A 12,401-nucleotide genomic window follows, 5' to 3' on the forward strand; every position below is an offset into this window, starting at 1 on the left:
TCTCTGCGTAGGGAGGATCAGGAAAGACACCAAGTTACACAAGATGACATTTTATTCACATCAAGTTAAAACTGGAACAGTTTAGACCACATCAAAATGAACACTGTTCACAATGTGTGGCTCTGTAACATAGGTCTTATCTATCAGATAGCTTGTAGATCTGCTGTTTTCACCCAAGACATTTGGTGTAGAGGTGGGGAAAAGCAGGGGACCAATTACAGAACCCTGGGGAACCCCAGTCAATAAAGTATATGGGGTTCAGGTGGTTCAGTATAAAGGTTTACAAGAAACAATATTGATACTGTGAAAATTACATCATCAAATATACACTTTATCTCTGTCTGTTGTGTAAAAATATCAAAAATCTAAAATACACAAAATATATAAATATAAATATATGTTTGTATCAACATAAGAGACACAAGTATGACACTGATATTTACATCATCATCAGTGATGGACAGTATTTATGATCCATATTTATAAATGTGTGGAGTGGAGGTTTGTGCACTTCTATCTGATCTAATCTAAGATCTAAAGCTCCCTGTGGTGACGACTCATTTTATACCATAGAGTTTGACATTAATATGGATTTGACCAGGGACCCCCATTTGAACATATTTGTACCAGGGACCCCCATTTGAACATATTTTTACCAGGGACCCCCATTTGAGCATACTGTATTTGTGACAGGGACCCCCACACAAGATTTGTGCTTTTTTTTTTTTTTTAATAGCCAATGTATACAGGGGTTAGCAAGTTTAAACAGATTATGAGAGACTACTGGTTCTCAAACTGGGGTCCAGGGGCCCCCGGGGGTCCTTGAGGGGGTTCCAGGGGGTCCTAAGCTAAAATATTAAATATACATTAATAGCATCAAACTCAGTGTTTAACCACTTTTACCATTTATTACTTTGTTATTTGAAAATAGCAGATCTACTGTCACTGCGCTGCTGTCATCATGATGATGTCATCGCGATGTCATCATGAGCCAAATATGGAGTCCATGACGTCAGGCTCGGCTAGTCTAAAAGTACCCTGGCAACAGTGGTAACCATGACAACCTGCACTCACTCAAACATCTTGAGTAACCATGGCGACCTGATGTCACCCTCACATAGAGACTCTATCTCTGCTCACACAGACACACTGAGAGGGGGGGAGGGAAGTAGGGGTTAGACCAGAACCCAAACCCAGCATAGAGAGGTTCAGGTGAGGGAAGACGGAAGGTGTTGTGGAAGGTGTACAGGTGTGTCAGTGAGTCAGTGAATGTGTAGAAGGACAGAGTCCCTGCAGGAAGGTCCACATACACTGCTACTCTGCTGATGCCAACACACCTCCAGACAGGGAGTAAAGTCCTCTCATTATTGTGCACAACAGTGTAATGTGGATTATTGATCAAGGCAGCGTAAGGTGAATTACTAAGACCACCCGGACAGTACAGACACCAGGACATGTTGTTGCCTCCAAGCCTACAGTCACCACCCTTTCCTTTCCTGCTGATTCCTCTAAAAGTAACTGCTATCTCTACCCCATCACTGCTAAACTCCACCTCCCAGTAAGAACGTCCAGTCAGAGCCTCTGTACACAGAACCTGTTCATGTCCATCAAACCTGTCAGGATGATCAGGATATTGAACCTGTCCCTGTTTCAGCGGTGTCACCTTCCTGTTGTTCTCAGACAGAGAGAGGTTGCTGTGTGCTGTGTTTGTGTCCAGAGTGAGACGCTGGAAATCTGAAAAGACAACAACACAGTAAAATTGAGTTCCGTTGATCAGGGTACAGAACAGATACAAGTACAAGTTATCTACAGTATGAGGTGCAACTCAATACATTGTATGGTGTTAAATGGAGCGTGGAACAATGCAAATGTGCGCACTGGTGACTTTCAAAAAAAAATGAGATTCAACTTTCATGAATCACGCTTATCCCCAATAAACACTATTTACCACCACGATATACTCTATTTACCACCAGAATATACTCTATTTACCACCACGATATACTCTATTTACCACCAGAATATACTCTATTTACCACCACGATATACTCTATTTACCACCAGAATATACTCTATTTACCACCACGATATACTCTATTTACCACCAGAATATACTCTATTTACCACCACGATATACTCTATTTACCACCAGAATATACTCTATTTACCACCACGATATACTCTATTTACCACCAGAATATACATGCTATATACCAGCAGGTTAGTGAATGAGGCCCATTGTTTCTGTCAAACCACATGACCTCAGTCTTGCTGATGTTCTAAGAGCAGAGAAACCTGAATTCCCTGGAAGCTCTACTGAAGAGTTTTCAGAACAGCATCTGGGGAGGAGCCAACCAAGCATACAACAGTGTATAAAATGTTAATGTGTGATATTGACACAGACAGACAGATACTCACATCTGGTAATGAGTTGAGGATTAAGCCAGTCTTCTCCACCATGTTTCACTCTGTAGAAAGTACAACAATGTATCAATGTCTAACTGTCTAACATAACGTTGTCTCTGACACAATGTGTTTCTCTTGTCATTACTAACTTAAGTGTCTATTACTCTATTTACACTTTGCAAAACTATACGCTGTGCAAATCAAAGCGTAACAGTGGCTACACAAATTGGCAAAGGCTGTACAGTATGCGACAGCACTGAAGTAGGGTTCAACGTATTCATGTGGTGCAGTGTAATCTTTCCGACGACAGATTACTCGGCGTTGTGTTTGTCTGACTCGCCCCATTACTAACCCTATCCCTAACCGCACGCATAGCCACATAGTTGGAGTAGTGAGATGTCTGACGTAGCAGCAAAACGGTTTCAAGAACGCCTTCGTAGCCTACGAAGGCTCCTGTCAATCAAGAGCCTTTGTAGGCTACGAAGGCTTTCAGGAAACTGGTCAATGGAACCAAAGGGCTGCTACGATAGGTGAGAGCACGCCTTACACCAGGGCTCCTGGAAGGAGGATCATAGAAGCAAACCTGTTTCCAGAAAGCTTCCCGATGCTCCGCAGACCGAAGGCTTTTGAAAAGGCGACCTGGGCGCCCTTATAAAGTATACTATAAAAGTATAGTTTAAAGATGAGATGACACACAAAAAAAGCTAAATCAGGCTATATGTGGCCGTGGAATGAAAACTCACCTTTTCAGACTCCACCTAAACCCTTAGCACTAATGAAACACTCAATGACCATATATGAAGCTAGTTAGCATTTTTTGTAGGTTTTTTAGAATCCTTTTCTTTACTGGTTATATATATTTTTTTAGATTGATATTCATATGCATATGCTATATTGTTGTTGATATTCTGACATATTATCTTGTTTATTATCTGCTTATTGTAAGTCGCTTTGGATTAAAAGCGTCTGCTAAATGCCTAAACTGTAAACTGTAAACTGGCTAGTATTGTTGAGGACATCAAGCAGCACCTCTACTGTACTAACTGTACCTACTGTCTGTCACCCGGAGGGGGCGGAGTTTAGCGTGCATTTCATTCTGAATCTACGCCACAGAGAACTGACTGCTGGGAGAATGCAAATTGTGATAACAAATATTAAAACTAGCAGTTACAGATGTAAAAATTATGAATATTCTGCAATTTCATGGAACATTTACCGCTAAAAATATACACGTTTTCAACAAACAGGCCGTCAGAGATTAGCATCCAGGGTCTGGCTTTCTGCTCCCGTGCTCTGGACATGTTCAGCTGCTGTGTCCGACTGTCTAATCGCTCTACTCCTCTGGAAGTACACGGAGCCAGCGATGTGAGCACGCGTTGTGAGCTTGTAGATTTGCTATTTTTCGTGTGTGGACGTTGTGAGTGTGCGCGCACTGACACACACACACACACACACACACACACACACACACACACACACACACACACACACACACACACACACACTACACTACACTACACTACACTACACTACACAGAAAATAGCTATCAGCGCTAGCCTAACGTCCATTCTTCTCCGGTTCCGTGGTAAACAGTCCAGAGCTGGAGAAAGTTTGTCCATGGATAAAAGCTCAGACAGCTTGTTTGTAAAATACTTTCACATTTTAACTGGTTATAGAACATGGAGTTGCCGAATCTTTATACTTTTACACCTCCAATGGCTGGTTTTAAAATTTGTTTCCGAAATGCAAACAGCAACAAGTGCCCACTGCGACAGCTACGTTCTCTCTCTGAGGCTTCCCACACACCTGCAGGCACAAAGTCTAGTGAGAGTTGTGTGGGGGAGGCGGGGGGCAGACACAGCGCAATGCATTCCGGATGGAAGTCTAGTGGTTTGAAGTCTAGTGAGAGTCCTGTGGTTGCACAGAGCACCATCCAACAAGCACACAACACACACTAGACTTCAAACCGCTAGACTTCCATCCGGAATGCATTGTGCTGTCTCTGCCCCCCGCCTCCCCCTCACAACTCTCACTCGACTTAGTGCGTTCCAGTCTGAGTGCAGCCTGATAGAACACAGTATGCACGCATTACTCCGCCCCTCCCCCCACAACTGCTGATAAGCACGCCTACATTTCAGATTTCTTTTCATATTCTGAAATCCCATAAAACAAATAAAGAGGGGGGGTTTCCTGCTCCTTTAAAGCAATAGGGTTTTGTGCGGTCAGTTAGCCTACCAACAGCGCTTAAAGTTTGTTAATTTTCAGCATTGTTTTCTTGATGGGCCGTGTAGCCTACAATCACAGCTGAAATTCATTTGCGAGTGCAGCTGGTTGGGGATGTTCTATCAATCGATGCCAGACCCAGAGCCATTCAAGGAGAGTTGCATCATCTCTGTTCACTTCATGGGACCAGCGTTGGCAGAACTCTCTATACAAGGCTCTGGCCAGCAAAAGGGTCTGTTTTAAGAGAGCCGTTTAGGAGCGCTTTAGAGAAACACCGTCATCGTAAGACACCCTTCGTACCGGAGCCTTCGTAGCGTCGTACGAAGGCCTTCGCACAAAGGGAAATCCAGCCAATGACTAAAACTACAGTAAATCTAAATTTGCTGTCAAAATCAACACTGTTCTCACCTTGTGCTTCTGGGGATTCTGGGATAGGTGGCCAGTGAAACATTAGTGAGTAGTTAAGAGACACATGAGGGAAACAGTGCACATTCAGTGCTCTATCCAACATGGACACAGTCCAAGTCTACTCACTTGCAGTTCTCCAGGACTGGAACATTCACCATCATGTTGGAGCTCAGGTCCAGCTCTCTTAGGGAGGGATGAGAGCTTACAGCTGAGACCAGAAGTTCACAGGATCTCGCTGACAAGTTGCAGTGAACCAGTCTGAATGAAAAATGAAACACCAGATTGATTGACTTGAATGAATGAATGAATGAATGAATGAATGAATGAATGAATGACTTTATTCGTCTATTGATTACTTTATGAATGAATAGAGAATTTGTTACAGCCATCTATATACATGTAAGGAGCAGGCTGTGATGGACTGTCAGGGTTTTGGACTAGTGACCCAAGAGATGAAACAAGAAAACAAAGACTCTTTTTTTCCCAACTTATGGTGCCTTCACACCTGGATGCTTTAGTTTGACTAAAACAAACCCTGACGCCCCAAATAATCATATTTGAACTGGGGACCCCCACCCTGACAAGCACTTGGAACAATGCCTCACAGTGAGCTTGTAGATCGGCTATTTTCACAATGTTTGCCCCTCTCTGCAGATTATACTGTATGTTGCTGTTCAGTGAGAACAGAAACAATATTGGACCCCAAAAGACCCCCAAAATAATTTGGGCAGGTCAAAAATAGCCAATCTACAAGCTCACAAGCGTTGCCTCCTTGACGTGTTGTGATCTTGTAGATCAGCTATTTTAGGAGTGCGATCCCTTTGTATGACGAAACCTATAAATTCGCCTCAAAGGGATATTTCACTTTCAAACATGTTTGGTGTCATTTTAACGTCTACTCATAGGCTTGGGTTACCACACGTTTATTAATACATTCTCACCACAGCATTCATATTATATTCACATAATACAAATATATCAAAATAAATCAGGTAAATGTATCTTACCGTAGAATCTCCAGCCTACAGTGCAGACTCTTCAGTCCTTCACAGAGCAGCTCCAGTAGTTCTGAGTCGTTCAGGTTGTTTTTACTGAGAGCTGAAGCCACAACTTCAACCTCTGTCTCTTCGAGGTCACAGCCAACAAGTCTGTAAACTGGTCCTAAGCGGTTCAGGTCGTTTTTACTGAGGTCCAATTCTCTCAAATGGGCAGGATTAGAGCTATGAGCTGAGACCAGAAGTTCCCAGCAGCATCCCGTTGACAAGTTGCAGTTAACCAGTCTGAATGAAGAATGAAACAGATTCACTGATTGAATGAATGAACAAACACATTTCGAATGACTGTCATGGTGTGGGACTAGGGAAGACCCCATCCTGACAAGCACTTGGAACAATGCCTCTCAGTGAGCTTGTAGATCGGCTATTTTCACCATATTTGCCACTTTCTTCTGTAATGTTAGGACAATTTGACCAATTTGGTTTTTTAAAAGTCTTAAAGGAGTAGTTCACCCCCAAAATGTTTTTCCCCCTATTGATTAGTCTTGAGACTCAAGTCTTAAGATTAGTCTTGAGACTTGAGTTCAATAATGTTCTTTTGTAGTTGTCGCATTCCTAAGACAAAAATGCATGGCCCGGGATGGGGTCATTTTAACGTCTACTCAGGCACATAGGCTTGGGTTACCATGATATTAAGCTTATTAATACATCCTCACCACAGCATTCATATTATATTCACATAATAACAGTACATAATGAAACAGAATTGATCAATTCTAATAATAAATCAGGTAAATGTATCTTACCGTAGAATCTCCAGCCTACAGTGCAGACTCTTCAGTACTTCACAGAGCAGCTCCCCTAGTCCTGGGTCCCGTAGTCCTGGGTCGTACAGGTCGTTTTCACTGAGGTCCAATTCTCTCAGATGGGAAGGATTAGAGCTGAGAGCTGAAGCCACAACTTCAACCTCTGTCTGTCTGAGCTTACAGCCAACAAGTCTGTAAATGCACATTAAATAAACAAATTATACCTTGTTGTTGGTTGCTTGTTCATGGAAGTTAAATAAAATATATCTAGTTATCCAGACACAAACAGTGTCACTCCTCAAGCTGGGCCACAGCTGTAGGCTTTGATCTGGCTTCAAGGCAGAACACCGACACGCACACATTGTTTATAAGTTGTCCATAGACATATTCAGCTTTACTACAGCATTGGTAATGGTAATTTTATTCAGCCGCCAGGCACAACACTTTGGACCCGAACAACATTTCGTGAAAAATATTACCAGGACATGTGTCACTATCTATGTATGTACTAGTAAGACTCCCTAATAGGGAGATAAGCGACGGTCAGGTCGCAGCGTGATTTTAGGGCAAAATCTGTAGGAGCAGTGTCCAAAAATGTGTTTTAAAAAATCGGCCTGAAGGTGGCGCTATATGGGACAGATCCATGTTGATGACATGAGTGTAGACATACTGTGTACCGATTTGTGTGATTTTAAGGCAAAATCTGTAGGAGCAGTGTCCAAAAATTTGTTTAAAAAAATTGGCCTGAACTAAAGGTGGCGCTTTATGGGATAGATCCATGTTGATGACATGAGTGTAGACATACTGTGTACCGATTTGCGTGATTTTAGGGCAAAGATTGTAGGAGCTGTGTCCAAAAATGTGTTTGGCAAGAATTGGCCTCATGGTGGCGCTAGAAGAGGGTCATGTGTGAATTGAGCAATGAGTATGTGTGCAAAATTTGGCATGGATCGGGGCAACGATTGCGGAGATATGAGCAGGGTGAGGTGTGACGTGTGACAGACAGACAGACAGACAGATGGTGGAGGTTTTGATAGTAAGTGCGACCTGACGGTCGCAATTATTTACTGTCACATCAAAAGGCTTATTGTTGTTTACATTATATTGCATATGGGACTCGCTTTCCAAATAAATCAGATCTACAAGCTGTCAAGGTGTTTTGCGATGCAAAGCATTGTAAGCTTATAGATCTGATGCCTTTGAACTTGTGCTTTCACCACAGTGAAGCTGGTTTAATGTTGGATATTCTGGTTGTCTTTTATGGCGTTAAACAGGGAACAATGCAAATGATGAACACACGAAGGCACATTTGATTTGGTGGAATTCATCATCTGATGAACCTGAGATGCACACATCAAGGCTTTACACAGCCTTTCATGAATCAGACGTGGCTCTTTATTTAGAAGAAAACCTATAGTAAAGAATATAGCAGAAATGTAAAGAGCTGAGTGAAAGAGACCCATTGAAAATAATAATGATCTGGTCCTTTTTGAGCGGTGCTAACCACTGCTACATTTGGCTTTGTGTGTATGTCCATCCGGACGGTCGTTGTAATTAACTCAACTCAAGGGTTATTACACTTTCAAACATGTTTGGGTCATTTTAAGTCTGCTCAGGCACATAGTCTTGGGTTACCATGATATCAAGCTTATTATACAACAGGTAGTCGGGCTCTCAATGGAAAACAGGCTCTCCAACTGTGCATATAACGAGCACTACTGCACTGTCTCTCATCAAGTAAAGAAATCAGCTGCGTTGGTCACGAAAGACCGCAAGCGCTCCTCTCTCCACACACTATGCTAGGCGGCTGGCTAGCGGTTTTCATGTGACGTTCAGGGACACAGTAGCTAAATATGGCATTAAAAAATTACAAATTCCTATCGAATATCTTAATTACAATGAAATTAAGTTGACGTGTTTTATTTTATTTTAAGGGCAACAGTTGTATAATCGCAATATTACACTTGAGGGTCTGCATTAACACGGTTATGCTGCACTCCAGCCCTGCCTACAGAACTCACCTGTCGGCTCGTTCCTGCGGCAACGCTGTCGTGCAGGATAACCGTGTTATATGCACACCCTCTCGTGTAATATTGCTTAATTAATACATTCTCATCACAGCATTCATATTGTATTCACATAATCCAGTACGGGTGCATCCCCCCATTCAGACACTAACCCTATACTTAACCCTAACCTCTATGGAAGTGCTGCCATTCAGACACTAACCCTATACCTAACTCTAACCTCTATGGAAGTGCCGCCACTCATACAATTAGAAGTCAATGTCAGAAAGGCAGCATGTCTGAATGGAGAGCGGCCCCCATCCAGTAAGTACATAAACAGAATTGATCAACATTGGTTTAATGTATTTTACCGTAGAATCTCCAGCCTACAGTGCAGACTCTTCAGTCCTTCACAGAGCAGCTCCACTCCGCGGCAGTGCAGGTTGCTGAGGTTGTTTCCACTGAGGTCCAATTCTCTCAAATGGGAAGGATTAGAGCTGAGAGCTGAAGCCACACCTTCAACCCCTCTCTTCCCGAGCTCACAGCCAACAAGTCTGTAAATGCAGATTAAATAAGAGTTTATCAAAAACGAATTATACCTTGTTCACTGTCATGAGAGTTAAAGCAATCACCTCTTTAGTTGTCCAAACATAAACAGTATTTGAGAATGGGAGGAGAGGAGAGGAGAGGAGAGGAGAGGAGAGGAGAGGAGAGGAGAGGAAGGCCAAGGCATGGCCCATATCTGTGTGGCTGGTTCAGATGGGGATCTCCATGTATGGGCATAAAAGATAATGTATGTGCTGTTGTGATGTCATGGGAGCCACTCTAACAGAATCCCTTTTATGCCTATATATGGAGATCCCTGGTGTCATCAATAATAAGCCCATATCTAACAGGACTTCACATGGGAATGCCCATATATGGAGGAAGCCCATATCTGTGCGGCTGGTTCAGACAGGGATCTCCATGTATGTGTGTGTATATATGTGACACACACACACACACACACACACACACACACACACACACACACACACACACACACACACACATATATATATTCCGGGGCTCTTCAAAATAAAGTGAAAGGCGAAACTCTATAGCCAAATAATTACCAAAATAATGTCAGCCCAAGTGTTAACGTCTACTCAGGCACATAGACTTGGGTTACCATGATATCAAGTTTATTAATACATTCTCACCACAGCATTCATATTATATTCACATAATACAGTACATAATAAAACAGAATTGATCAAAATAAATCAGGTAAATGTATCTTACCGTAGAATCTCCAGTCTACAGTGCAGACTCTTCAGTCCTTCACAGAGCCGCTCCACTGGTACTGAGTCCTTCAGGTTGTTTTTACTGAGGTCCAATTCTCTCAGATGGGAAGGATTAGAGCTGAGAGCTGAAGCCACAACTTCAACCTCTGTCTGTCTGAGCTTACAGCCAACAAGTCTGTAAATGCAGATTAAATAAGAGATTATCAAAACAAATTATACATAGTTCACTGTCATGTAAGTTAAATAAAAGGTATCTATCTAGTTATCCAGACATAAATAGTATTTAGTATTTGAACCAGCAGTTAAAGGTGTGAAATGAAGACTGAACTACATTGCATATTTTCTGCCTAAACTGTGTTAAGGCTTATTTCACATCCCTGTCACCTCAAGCTGGGCCACAGCTGCAGGCTTTGATCTGGCTTTGAGGCAGAGCACCGACACAACGTTAGTTTGTATTTCTCCCATTATTATAACATTTCATAACCTACAATATGGAGGTTATGTGAAGAGACAAGAGACAAGTGATGCTCCCACCAGCTGGACAGTTAAGTGGTGGGACTATTAAATATAGTCTGCTGATGTAATATTGGACCAAAGGTAGAGATAGCAAATATCCAATGAGGTGCTAATTATTTCTGAGCAGTGCTAACCGATGTCTAATGTCTGGCTTTGTGTGTATGTCCCCATGTCTGTATGAGCACGGAACTCCATATACTAACTACTAACGTCACAGACAGAACACAAAAAGATATGCACGTGGTGTTGGATAGCGCTCACTTCGCACAGGTGCGCGTTTTTTTGTCAATCTCAGTAAAGTGAAAACAGCAGGTCCAAAGATTGCAGCAAAGATTACAGCCTTACATAAAACAGATCTTTGTTTAGAAGAAGTGAATGAGGCCCATTGATAATAATAATGATCTTGTCCTTTTTGAGCAGTGCTAACCGCTCTTATGTCTGGCTTTGTGTGTGTGTCCCTATGAGACTAACGCCATTCTTATCTTAAATTCCAGCACTGAGTGTCAGTGTCTGTGGGTTCAAAGCAATGGTCTGCTGGGGGTAACCAGCAGGGATTTTAGACATTTCTTTTTCTTTTTTACCCTACTTTATTGTGGACTTACAATACACACAATACCACCAGTTACGATTTGAGACAAAGACAGTATTATTGGATCTTTTATGTCAACCTTAGTTTCTAATTATAGTGTTAACTGTAATGGCAGATTGACACTAGGATGTTTTCAATCCCATGACTACTAACCGAGCCTTTCTGCAGTTCCTCACAGCTGGGATCAGTCTCTCTTTCCCCTCAAATGATGTGTTGTATTTGTCCAGGTCCAACTCATCCAGAACATCCTCTGACATCAGCAGCATGGCGGCCAGAGCTGAACACTGGGATGGAGACAGTTCTGTACCTGACTTAAGGTATTGTTGGATCTCTTGAAATACTGAGTTGTCGTTCATCTCCATCAAACAGTGGAAGATGTTGATCATTCTCTCAGGAGAGAGATCTTCAGTGGTCATCTTCTTCAGGTTGTTGATGACTCTCTGGATGGTCTCTGGACTCTTCACTGTCTGATCCACTAGGCCCCCCAACAGACTCTGGTTGGACTCCAGTAAGAGGCCATGAAGGAAGCGGACAAAGAGGTCCAGGTGGCCATTTTTACTCCAATGGGATTTTTGCATGACTCTCTTCATGAAGTCTTCCAGGGTCATTTCTCCTCCTCTGCCTCCCAGGAAGGAATGGAGGTACTGAGGCATGTTCTTCTGTGTGAAACAGTGGAACAGGTAGACTGCAGCCAGAAACTCCTGGATGCTCAGATGAACAAAGCTGTAGACATTTTTCTGGAAGCTCAAACTCTCTCCTTTGAAGATCTCTGTGCACACTCCTGAGTACCACGAGGCTTCTTTCACGTCAAGGCTACACTTTTCCAGGTGTTCTTGGTAGAAAATGATGCTACCTTTCTCCAGATGTTCAAACGCCAGCCTGCCCAGCTTCAGAAGAACCTCCTTGTCAGCCTCCGTGAGCTGCTCCCTGTCAGCCTCCGTGAGCTGCTGTTGATTCATATCAGGAGTCTCATCATACTTCATCTTGTTTCTCTTTGTCTGAACGATCAGGAAACGGCAGTTCATCTCAGTATGGGTCCTGGGCAGCTGTCCTGTCTTGTCTCTCCTCAACATGTCACGGAGAACGATGGCAGCCATCGAACAGAAGACTGGGATTTCACACATGACGTGGAGGCTCTTTGATGTCTTCATGTGTGAGATGATTC

The 12,401-nt window shown here is 42.7% G+C and overlaps 1 protein-coding gene across 1 annotated transcript in view; it reads right to left on the bottom strand.

Moving 5' to 3' along the window:
- Window positions 1-434: 434 nt before the first annotated feature.
- The window catches only part of LOC308280601 (NACHT, LRR and PYD domains-containing protein 12-like), a 35,581-nt gene continuing 23,614 nt past the window's right edge, over window positions 435-12,401 (bottom strand). The window contains exons 10-17 of the mRNA XM_080754938.1: window positions 11,390-12,344; window positions 10,130-10,306; window positions 9,217-9,399; window positions 6,840-7,031; window positions 6,046-6,318; window positions 5,165-5,296; window positions 2,419-2,468; window positions 435-1,734 (exon numbers count right to left, since the gene is read on the bottom strand). Of these exons, the coding sequence (XP_080611064.1) occupies window positions 1,127-1,734; window positions 2,419-2,468; window positions 5,165-5,296; window positions 6,046-6,318; window positions 6,840-7,031; window positions 9,217-9,399; window positions 10,130-10,306; window positions 11,390-12,344 (2,570 nt within the window). The 3' untranslated portion in view covers window positions 435-1,126. The remainder of the gene's footprint in view (window positions 1,735-2,418; window positions 2,469-5,164; window positions 5,297-6,045; window positions 6,319-6,839; window positions 7,032-9,216; window positions 9,400-10,129; window positions 10,307-11,389; window positions 12,345-12,401) is intronic.

The sequence above is a fragment of the Nannobrachium achirus genome (assembly GCF_963921795.1).
Source record: "Nannobrachium achirus genome assembly, contig: SCAFFOLD_405, whole genome shotgun sequence".
NCBI lineage: Eukaryota > Metazoa > Chordata > Actinopteri > Myctophiformes > Myctophidae > Nannobrachium > Nannobrachium achirus.